The sequence below is a fragment of the Hyaena hyaena genome, unplaced genomic scaffold, assembly GCF_003009895.1.
Source record: "Hyaena hyaena isolate Hyena2069 unplaced genomic scaffold, ASM300989v1 scaffold_8, whole genome shotgun sequence".
NCBI lineage: Eukaryota > Metazoa > Chordata > Mammalia > Carnivora > Hyaenidae > Hyaena > Hyaena hyaena.
In genome coordinates, this window is record NW_024080640.1 from 4,280,629 (window position 1) to 4,293,139 (window position 12,511).

Here is a 12,511-nt window from a genome sequence, read left to right on the forward strand (position 1 = left end):
CTCTCTCTCTCTCTCCCAATAAATAAAACATTAAAAAAAAAAAAAAACCAATCTACAATTGACTTTAAGCTTTGGGAGATGATTTGTCCCTTAAAAATTTTAAAAGCCAATACGCCCTTATTACTTGTTTCTGCATCTCCTATGTCTTTAGAAAGAAAGAAAAGTTGAGTCTGACTTGATTATCTGATCTTAGTTTAGTCCGTTTGCCAGAAATACGGAAAGTTTATTGCCATCTCAACTGTCATATTTTTACAATAATTATTTTTAATGTTTATATAAATAATGTTTATTATAAAAACCTGAGCAATATGACAAATAGAAGAAAATTAGTAAAATCCCTTAATAGTACTTATGTTCCGTTTTAGGCTTATTATTTTGTGCTTGCTTTATATAATTTGATATAAATTAGGTCATACCATTCTTGTTAATTGAATTGTTTACAAATATATAAATAATAGGTTTTTTTTTTTTTTTTTTTTTTTTTACAACAGTAGGATTATACATGCTGCTTTGTATCTTATATTGCAAAAATTTCTCCCAGGTTAGCTGACATAGAACTGAAATACTCTTTAAAAATATTTTTTTAATGTTTATTTATTTTTGAGAGAGAGAGAGAGAGAGAGTCAGTGCATGAGCAAGGGAGGGGCAGAGAGAGGGGGAGACACAGAATCTGAAGCAGGCTCCAGGCTCTGCACTGTCAGCACAGAGCCCGATGGGGCTGCAAGATCATGACCTGAGCCAATGTTGGACTGAGCCAATCAGGTGCTTCTGAAATACTCTTTAATATTCCATGGTTTATATGTTCTATAATTTATTTTCTCTGGTATAATGTATAATGTTCCATGGTTTATTTTCTCTGGTACTATAAAAAATTCTGCATTAAACAGACTCAGTGTACAAGTCTCTATACATATGTCCTTATGTACTAATGATTTTATTTTTATGAGATAGATTCTGAGATGAGAGTGTTAAGGAAAAGAACGTGTACATTGAAAGTTTTAATAGATGCTGCACATTAACTTTCCATAAAGGCTGAGGTAATGGACATGTCCACCTTTTCTACCTGATTTCCTGATAGTAGGGCTCTAATTTAATCAATTTGATGGATGAAAAAGAGTATCTTATGTTAATTTTTGTTGCTGGTTATTGGTTATTTTAATGATTTTAGTAACATTCTGCTTATTTTCAATTGTGTTCATCTTATCCTCAATGTGAAATAATATTTTTCATATTTTAAATAATAATACCTTATTAGTCCTATGAGTTGCAAACATTTTTTTCTATTGCTGGTTTCTGGTTTTTATTTATGGTGTTTTTCATACTACAAAATTCAGAAGTTTTTTTTATAATCAAGTAGTTATTTTTTCTTTTACATCTTCTGTGTTTCTTGGCAAAAAGATCTCTCACTTTTGGTTGCATATAATGGCTTCTAAATACTTTTCCTAAGATTTTTATATATATATGTATGTTAAAATTGTTAATTGGGATTAATTTTGTATTAGGTAGGAGTTATTTTCTCCCTTCAGTTGTGTAAGCATCATTTAACTATGAACTACCATTTCCCAATGATATAAAATATTACCTTAATCAAATAGTTTTTTATAGTTTATTGTCAAGTTGGTTTACATATGTCACCCAGTGCTCATCCCAACAGGTGCCCTCCTTCACGCCCATCACCCCCCTTCCCCTCTCCCCTACCTCCCCTCAGCCCTCAGTTTGTTTTCAGCATTCAAGAGTCTCTCATGGTTTGCCTCCCTCCCTCTCCCCTTACCTTAATCAAATATTAAGTTCTAGTCTACACTGGGCTCAGTTTCTGGGTTTTTGTTTCTCTGAGCTACGTCTGTTTCTGCACCATTCCCTACTGTTTTTAATTCTAGGGATTTGAAGTGTATTTAAAAGCTGGTAACATGACTTCCTCTCACTAGTCTTTCTGATAAGTTTTCTTGGCTCTTTGCATTTATTCTTCTATGCAAACTTTCTTGTATTATGTGCTCTTTGGGTAAAGCTTCCCATGCTTGAGATAGTAGGTAGACCAGCAGTCTTTTTCTATGTTGTTAGTTCTTTGTAGGTTACCGGTATCTGGATATCCTCAGCTAAGAGGGGAAGTACTTTCAACTCCAGTGATAAAAGGAACCAAATTGGTTAGCTTGCTTCTGAAGCTCTTTGTGGGCCAGGGAGAATAGCAGATTGTCCCAGAAATGCTCATGCAGTTGATCCCTTTCTATTGAGGAGAGAGCTGTCCATGGGTCTTTTGATTTTCCTCTGACCAAGCCTTTGTTATGGTTCTTAAAGTTCTGATTCTGGCCTCTGTCACCTGCTGAGCTCAGGAGATGTACTTAGTAGTTGACCCAATGTTGCCACTGAGATTATCAGGAATATCTTCAAGCCTCCATCTTTCCAAACCATAAAGTATTCTCTACACCCAGTGTGGACCTCAAACTCACAATTCCAAGATGAAGAGCTGCATGCTCTACCAATGGAGCCAGCCAGGTGCCCCATTTATCATTTATATTTAGTTAGTACTAGCTTTAAGTTGCAGGTAATAAGTATTATTAATATATTTTATGCTTTGATGGTTCTACTTTAATTTTTCTTTGTAGTGCTACTTATTTGTTCATATCATTATCAAATATTTATTACGCACTTTGTATGTAGCAGCGTTCAGCCTTGAAGTTAGACATATGAGGGTAAATACATCCAGTCCCTATCTTCTCAGCAGCATTTTATGTAATTTTTCACTTCTTGCCTTAAAATATTTTCATTTGGCATCCATACTTTCTGAGTTTCTGTTTTCTTCATCTTTGTCCCTTTTTAGTCTCCTTTGCTTGACCTTTCTCATCTAGACCCCTGAAATGATGGACCCCCATAGCTTAATGAGTCTTTTGGTTTCTCTAGCTTCATGTCAGGCCTTAGGTCATCCCATTCAGTATTATGGCTTTAAATATTTTAGCTATGATGTACTGATGTCCCTGCAGATACATATATTTATCCCTGAATTTCAGCCTCAGATATCCAACTGCTGAATCGACAAATCGCTGTATAATAGGCATTTCAAAGTTCACAAGACCACAACATATTGCAACTGTTTGGCCCCCTTGACTTTGTATTTAGTTGTCCATCTGCTCATCTTTCAGATTATGATTGGTTAAGCTCCCTCATGCCATTCATTAACATGAATGATTTTTTTTGCGGTCCCATTTTATCATAGTTATAATATGTTAGATTTTCTTACATGCTTTATAACATTCATATCAGTGATTTTTTTTAATCCTGGGTTTTTAGCTTCAGCTTTTAACCATAGTACAATTTTTTCTGTGTAGGGTTATCTTCATTTTGTGTTTTGTAACTCATTTTTGTTAAAAAAATTTTTTTATGAAAGTAACGTGTTAATTTTAGAAAGCTTGAATAATACAGAAAAGAGGGAAAGTCCATGTAATCTCATCATTGAAAGCAACATTGACGATTCAGTGTATGTTCTTTGTCTTTTCTCTCCATGCATGAATATTGTTACTTAAGATACTTTATTTATCATATATATGCTATAAACTACTTTTTCTCTTCACTTACTGTGTAGTGAACGTTTTCCAGTGACATTAAAGTTAGCCTGTAGATCATGAGTACATGGCATTGTATAACACAGTTGTGTCATAATGTGTCTAATTAATTCCTTATTATTACATGGTTAAGCTGCATACAGTTTGCTATTATAAACTGTGCTGTAATGAATGTGGGTGATTTACATCACCTGGATTATTTTTTAGGTTATTCTTTAAGTTCTAAGAAGTGGAATAGTTCTCAAGCTGTGTAGTATAATTAAGAGCATTGACTTTGGAGTCAGACAGCCTTGGATTCAAATCCTTACTACTTAGGTGTTTGCATATTTAGGCAAATTAGTTTGTCTCTCTCAGTTTCATAATCTGTACATTGAAGATCAATAAATATATACTTATGTTTATATTTGTATTTATACTTATTATTTTGGGGCACCTGGCTGGCTGAGATGGAAGAGCATGTGACTCTTGATCTTGGGGTCATGAGTTCGAGCCCCACATTGGGTGTAGAGATTACTAAGAAAAGATAAATTAACTATCATTAATATTACTTATCATGTCTCCTTACTTCCCTCTGGTGTGTGACAAGTCTTCAGTCTTTCCTTGTTTTTCATTATATTCAGGGTTTTGAGAGGTATTAGTCATATATTTTATTGAATGTTCTTCAATTTGAGTTTGTTAGATGATTAGAGTGGGATTATTTATATCAGTATGGACTCATGGATATTTATTTATTCTTTGGTTATAATCCAGTACTATACTATTTATTTTGTTTAAATTATTTCAGCTTTGGTCATTCATTCTTTCATTCTTTTATGTTGTCTTCTCTGTGTCTTTTTGATATGTCTCCAACCTTTATTTTTTAAATTTTTTGAGTGCTACAAGATGCTCCAGGTTTATTTTTTGAATTCCCTGCTCCAATCCTAGAACTAGGCATTTCCCCTAGAATTCCTATTTTCTTTTATTGGGGAATATTATGTAGAAACCAAGATCTTTGTGCTGGGTGTGCTCATTGCTACTGGGGTGTCACTACTTCCAGTCCCTTTTAGTGAACAGAACTAGGAAAAACTGTGGTGTGTGTGCATATATGCACACATATATCTGTAATTGCTTTCATATCTATTTATCTGTGTCTGTATTAAACTAAACATGAGTTCACAGTGATGTCTCTGGCTCTAATCCAGTTAAGTACCACAGGGTCCATTCTAACCATCTTCCCTTTGCTTTTCTGTAACTTTCATTCCAAAGTGAGAAGCTTGGCTGCCACCATATGCTGTCCATTTACTTATTTATTCAACCCCAGTATATATGTAAACTATTTCAGAATTAAGTCATATATCTTGAAAAACAACTTTACCAAATACAGTTTTTATATATGGTTCCATTTGTCTTTAGCCTTATAGTTTCCAGTGAAAGCACCATCTTCCAAGTTACTTATATCATTTCCTTTTTTTCACCCAGTGCTTTAAAGACTTCTTAATCTAAAGATTGATTGTATGTGTATACATATGCATATATGATGTATATGCATTCTTATTATATAATATCTAATATAACAATGTAATTGTATAATATAGTGATATATATAATATGTACATATGGTAACTTATTTATTCTTAGGTGTTTTATTTTTTTACCTTAAGTATATGTACTGTTGTTCACTTTGTCACTTAGTATGAAGTAGAAGTATTTATTATTTTTTATTGCTTTTTCCATTGTTTGAAATGCTACCTTTATCATATTTTAAAAATCTCATATATACTAGAGCTTTTCTGTTTCTTATTTTATTTTCTCTTTCTGTTCAAGCTCCAAACATTATATAACTATGATAATTTCAGCATCTGGTAGATTATTCCTCATTTTGCATATTCACATTCTCTTGTAATTTATTTTTTTAAGTTTAGTTTGAGAGAGAGAGAGAGAGAGAGACACACACACTAGGGAGAGGCAGAGAGAATCCCAAGCAGGCTTCATGCTGCCAGCTCAGAGAGCCTGATGCAGGGCTCAAACTTACAAACTGAGATCATGACCTGAACTGAAATCAAGATTCGGACCCTTAACTGACTGAGCCACCCAGGCACCCCCAAATTCACCTATAATTTTAATTATTTGCTATAATTTTCTTTATTTCAGGAACATTTTAGTGGATAAACCAAATGACCAATCTTCAAGGTGGTCTTCAGAGAGCAACTATCCTCCCCAGGTAAGATGAAGCTCCTGATACCATTTAGAAGTCAAAATTTAAATAGTCATTTAATTGACATCAGTTATCTGGAATTCACTAGTAATTTATTCAGTCTTTGAAATTGTGAGGTAGATTTTTATTTTGATTTTTGGTTTGTTAAAAGTTTTGAAAGAATTTTTATTTCATAGGTAAATGCAGTGTGGAATTTGGTGAAACATAGACTTTTACTTCTGCCTATTGGAGCAGTTTAAATCTAATATGTGTTTTTACCAGATTACTAATGATGCAAAATTAAGTTTCTTGATAGCTTTTGAGGAAAATGTTAATGAAAAAAACCGGTTAAGGTACTGTTACTGTTTTGAGCAGTAACTGATCTGAGTGCTGATCTGAGCAGAGGTTGTGACTTCTGTTGTACCAAACTCAAGTCGTTCTATAAATGTTTAAGGAAATGTTAGTAAGTTGAACTTTGACTCAGTGACTCAATGACTGCCTTCTAGGGAAAGTAAACTTAATATAGTTTGTTATTTTACTAAAGTGGTGTATTAGATGATGTCAAGACCATGAACTAAATTCTTTCCTTGAGAAATGTTGTCTGAGGTCATTTGAATTTAAAAAGTCATTCTTTCAGTTATATTCTTTAAGTTAATGTTTATTATGTCCATATCCTTGAAGAAACTAATGCTCTGATAGGTAAAGCAGATGGGTAAGTAAATTCTAGTGTAATTTCTAGTGTAATTTTTGGAAACCTAATGTTTATACTTATTTTTCCTTTTATATATATTTTTAACTATTTGCATATCTTTTTGTGTCACCTGGTGCTTAAATGTTTAATTGCAAAATATATATCCAAAGACTATATATTCATAGTTTTTAATATATAGTATAAAGAATAATATAACAATTATCTATTTATTCAACTGTCTTCACAAAACAACCACAACCTATTGAAGCTTCTTGTGAGTCCTATCATATTTTTCTCTAACCCCACCTCAGTAACTAATATTTCATGCTTTGTTAAGCATATTCTCACAAGATTATATATGTATATGTTTATACATGTCCTATATTAGGGCGCATGGGTGGCTCAGTTAGGTAAATGTCAGACTGTTGATTTCAGCTCAGGTCATGATCTCACAGTCATGAGATGGAGCCCTGCCTAGGGCTCTGCACTAGGGATGGAGACTGCATAAGATTCTCTTTCTCCCTCTCCCCATCCCCAGCCTTTATGCAAGCACACACGTCCTCTCTCACAAAAACCAATATATAAATGTCCTTTTATCTGGCTTTGACTTTATATAAATATAATATAAATTGAATAACTCATAAATCCTGATCTGCTTTTCTTTTGCTTTATTATTTATATATTTATTAATGTTGAATATAATTGTAGTTTCTTAATTTTCACTACTGTGTAGTAGTCCAATGTAATAGAAGTATGCCAAAATGTATTTATCCATTTTGCAATTGATAGGCTTTTCGGTTTTTTATAGTTGTTTGCTATTATAAACAGGCTGCTTATGAACATTTTTGTATGTTATCTCCTGGTGCACATGTACAAAATTTTCTTTTGGGTGTATACCGTGGAGCACAATTGGTGGATCATAGGGTATATGTATGTTCAGCTTTTATCAGATAATGTAAAACTATTTTCCAGAATGCCTGTATAATTTGTTTTCTCACTGATATTATACAAAAGTTGCTATGCATTTCATTCTCCCTATCACTTCTATATGGCTGATTTTTAAATTTTGCCAATCTGTTAGATCTTTCATTATAACTCACTGTGACTTTAATTTGCATTTTCCTGCATTTTCAGTCCTTGTTGCATTTGTTTGAGGGATTATATTGTGTGTTATTGATACATACCCCACTCCCATGCACATTGAGGTTGAATACATTGTCTTTTTCAGTCATGTTTTTGTTATTCACCTTTTCATTTTACTTGAGCCCTCAAATTTGGTGTGTTTGTGTTTTTATTCAGTTGTTTTTATGTCTTACTAATGAATATAATCTTTTTCATGATCACTGAAACATTGGTAACCTCTTTACTGTGAAATTTCCTTTATTTGTTAGAGAACTGTATTTTGAAGGCAGTAGTACTTAATGTCTTTTTACTTATTCATTTGCTTATTTATTCAAAAATTATTTAGTAAGCACCCATGGGGTGCCAAACTTTATAGCAGTGAATTAACTATCGTCTTTCCTCCTAATGAGCCAAGAAATACCGTGATTCAATTAATACTCAATGTGGTAAGTCTGAGAGTAGAAATTACTTAAAATTTTTGTGATTTAAAAGAGACTAACTTGGGGTGCCTGGGTGGCTCAGTCAGTTAAGTGTCTGACTCTTGATCTCCGCTCCAGTTTTGATCTCAGGGTTGTGAGCTCAGGCCCCATGTTGGGCTCCATGCTGGACGTGGAGCCTACTTTAAAAAATAAATAAATAAAAACGAATAAATAAAAGAGACTAACTTACCGTGGAAATGGATAACATGAATCTGTTTTCCTCATTGTAATTACAAATGAGACATAACTGGGGTTCCATGTGGCCAATCTCAAAGAACAGCAGTCTTGTCAGAAAAAATATAATTGAAAGTAATTTCAGATTTTACTTAGTTTTGTGAGAAACTGTCATATGGGATAGAATGGGTATAGTTTTAATGTATAGATATGTAGCAAGTAGTCTTATACTCCTAGTGGATGTGAGCTAGGTCTATAATATTAATTCCAACCCTTATATTTTTCCCCCAAACCATATTCTGAAAATTGCTAAAAGGGCTGAATTTTTGAAATTTTTGTAATGTTTATTTATTTTTGAGAGAAACAGAGAGAGACAGAGCATGAGTGGGGGAGGGACAGAGAGGGGGAGAATCTGAAGCAGGCTCCAGGCTCTGAGCTGTCAGCAGAACTACAAGATCATGACCTGAGCTGAAGTTGGATGCTTAACCGACTGAGCCACCCAGGCGCCCCTAAAATGGCTAAATTTTTAAAAGATGCACACATACATAAAGGTTATGAAAGCTGGGACCCTATTTGATGAATTCTCAGAATATGTATAAAACAGCAGAAATCTCCACGCCTGGGGGGACTATGGCAGGAGTCTCATTGGCACTGAGTAGAGAAGGAGAAAACCCACCCCTGAGAGATTTCAGCTGTGTTTTTTGTTTTTTGTATATATTTGGTAATCAAATTCTTTTTTTTTTTTTTTAATTTTTTTAATGTTTTATTTATTTCTAGGAGAGAGAGAGAGAGAGCATGAGCAGGGGAGGGTCAGAGAGAGAGGGAGTCACAGACTGAAACAAGCTCCAGGCTCTGAGCTGGCAGTCAGCACAGAGCCCGACGCGGGGCTTGAACCCACGAACTGTGAGATCATGACCTAAGCGAAAGTCGGACACTTAAGTGACTAAGCCACCCAGGCGCCCCGGTAATCAAATTCTTAATACTTGGCAATTCAGGAAATCTTCTGGTATGATTTTGATTTTAAGTTATTCTGGATGTATAGTGCTCCTAAAGTTCTCAATAAAAGCAAGTGCAGATCCTCTCTGGAGATAGTTACCATTTCTCCAGTCTTCAGGTAGTCTCCATAGATCATCATCTTTCCATTCAAGGAAAGGAAGCAGTACACACCCAAAGATAACCAAAGGTACCAAGACCTTTACAGGTGCCTTTAGTAAGAACTAGGAAGGAACTATAGAGAAACCTACAAAAATATTGGGTATAAGAAGTGAAAGTACTCAAAGATACTGGAGTTAAAATAATTTGCGTACGGTATTTAAAGAAATAAAAGGTATTTGTAAGGAATAGGAAACGTTAAAAGTGATCTAACAGGTATGAAAGAGAACCAAATAAAACTTCTTTAAATGAAAAAATATGAGAAAAATTAATTTTGACCAACTGTCCTACTAAGGAGGATGAAACAGGAAAAAAAATTTTTTTGAAGGTGCAGTATCTTGGTAACAAGGAAGTAAAGAGGGATGGGGCTAAGATTGAGGAAGATACAGGGACCCAGAGAGGAGACCTACTTTTAGGGCCACTTTTCCACTGGGTATCTGTTGACCCCTAAAGAAGTAGTTAAGATCCTGAAAAGCTGAACAGCACTTCTAACAAACTCTTGAGGCCAGGAAGATAAAGATCAGAAAGAAATCAGAGGCTGGAATGTGGTAGAGTAGTAGATTCCCTGTGCTGGGTTAGGACCCTGAAGCTATGTTTGAGGAGTAACGGTGAACCAGAGATATTCTCACCCTCACAGGGAAGCCCAATTTCATATTATCTCAGTCCTTGAAATTTGATGAAAATAATCAAGAAGTGGTAGTATCACTAGTCATAGACCTGCAGCAGGTAAACCTCTTCTAGAAGAAGTTAATATTCTAGACATGTAGTTATTTTTAGTTTTCCATATTTGAGATCTACCAAATTTAAGAGTTTACAGATAATAGCGTTTTAGATATAGGTTTTAAAATAAGTGCCCTTACTGTGTTAAAGGGAAAAAGGAGATGAAAATCAATACTGAAAATTTTGGCAAGGAATTAAAAAAAAAAAAAAGAAGATCTGAAATAGAAATGAAAAACACAGTAACCAAAATTGCAGATTACAGTTGAAAATAAAAAAGAATTGTCCAAAAACACTTTCCTTTTTTTTTTAAGTTTGTTTTTATTTATTTTGAGAGAGAGAGAAAGAAAGAGAAAGAAAGAATCCCAAGCGGGCTTTGCATCATCACTGCAGAGCCCAATGCAGGGCTTAGACTCATGAACAGTGAGAATAAGACCTGAGCCAAAATCAGTAATCTTACACTTAACCGACTGAGCCATGCAGGCACCCCCCAAAACACTTTCTAAAATATAATGTACTTGGAGTACAGTGGCTCAGTTGGTTAAGCGTCTGACTCTTGGTGTTGGCTCAGGTCATGATCTCACAGTCCATGAGTTTGAGCCCGACATCAGACCCTGTACTGATTTTGTGAAGCCTGCTTGGGATTCTTTGAGGAATAGAGAGAGAGAGACAGAGTGGATCGGGGTTGGGGGGGGGCGTGGGGGGTCAGGGGGTGGAGTACAGAGGATCTGTAGCAGGCTCTGAGCTGACAGCACAGAGCCCAGTGTGGGGCTCAAACTCACAAACTGTGAGATCATGACTTGAGCCAAAGTTGGAGGCTCAACCGACTGAGTCACCTGGGCACCCCTGATAATGTTAATTCTTGAGTAATATAATTCAGGGTAAAAAAGGAATACCTATCTATAGGGGAATGCTAGAATACATTTTTCATGGGATCTTGTTAACCATTTAAATAAAATGAACTGGCTTCATACCAGTTAACTTGGATGGATTTCTCTCATAAAATGAGGAAAGCAAGATGCACGGAAGCATCTATCATAAGATCCTACTATTGTTACCTGAATAATAACTCTACCTCACCAGCATGTATGTATGTATATTTTTATTTGATGCAGTGAGCCCAGATAAAGGTAAGAAAGGACACACATCTGATTGTTAGCATTAGTTATTTTAAGAGTGAAAGAGATGAGGGATGAAAAAGAGAAAACAAAACAATTACTTCAAAAGTTATGCGCATTAAAAACAACATGTAAGAGATTCCACTTATGTAAAGAATGTGTCTGTGTGCATAGAGAGTTAAATCGATTTATTATCAAAATGGTGGTGGATTTTTTATTTCTTTTGAATTTCATTCTTATACTTCTAAAATCTTTTTTTATTCTAATTTTTAATTAGTATTTATATTTTGTATAAGCAAAAAACTTAAAGCTGTTTTCATTATGGTAGGGCACAGATATTTTGAGACCTAAGGGAAAACCGTTGCTTTAGACTCTAGATCATCTTTTCAGATGGGGAGTAAATAAATACAGCATGAATGAAAACCCCACGAGTGCTTTAAGATAGTAATTGTACCTTCTCCTTCATCAGAATGTTTTATTGGAGTTACTGATAGTGCAATGGAAAACCTGTCTTTCATGGTGACTGGCAGATATCCTAGGGTTGGTGAAACTACACGTGTAGTTACAGTGGCACCTGTGTAGCTCAGTTGGTTGGGCAACCAACTCTTGATTTTGCTCAGGTCATGATCTCCTAGTTCGAGAGTTTGAGCCCTGCCTCGGTAGCAGAGCCTACTTGGGATTTTCCCTGCCCCTCCCCTGCTTGCACTCTCTCTCTCTCTCTCTCAAAATAAGTAAATAGACTTTAAAAAATATATACATGTAGTCACAAATGTCTTAACAATTGCTTTAAGAAAGATTAGATCGTAACTCTTAAACTAAAATTATAAGCTCCCTCTGAGGTAGTTTAAGTAAAAGTACGGTTTTAGGTAATATTCTTTGCTTTCTGGAGCTAAAGAAGGCAGTTAAAATTGTTTAACAAACAGCAAGCATTCCTTCTTTTGTATAATCTGAGCAGGTCAGAGAAACTTTAGTGATTTCTTAATACAGTTGGTATGTGTGGTAGGTGGGTAGGTATATGTTTTAGTTTTTATAATTTATTCAGCTTATTTTTCCACGATGAACCATAATAAGAATATTAGAATAAATGCAAAGTGAGGCAGAAAATATATGCATTTCAGGGGCACCCGGCTGCCTCAGTTGGTAGAGCATGTGACTCTTGATCTTGGGGTTGTGAGTTTGAAAGTATATCCATTTCAGTATAATTTCTAGCTATACAGCTAGGTTACCGGTACATTTACAAAGTGTCTTAATCGTGTTTTGTCCCAATTTGTGAAAGGAACATTGTTTATATTGTATAATACATTTTTATAATATAATGTAGTTTACATATA

The 12,511-nt window shown here is 34.7% G+C and overlaps 1 protein-coding gene across 2 annotated transcripts in view; it reads left to right on the forward strand.

Annotated features, from left to right (window-relative positions):
• Positions 1-12,511, forward strand: part of MKLN1 (muskelin 1) — a 361,418-nt gene that overhangs the window by 220,276 nt on the left and 128,631 nt on the right. For both annotated transcript variants that reach the window (XM_039243337.1, XM_039243345.1), the window contains one exon: positions 5,685-5,754. In XM_039243337.1, the coding sequence (XP_039099268.1) occupies positions 5,685-5,754 (70 nt within the window). The remainder of the gene's footprint in view (positions 1-5,684; positions 5,755-12,511) is intronic.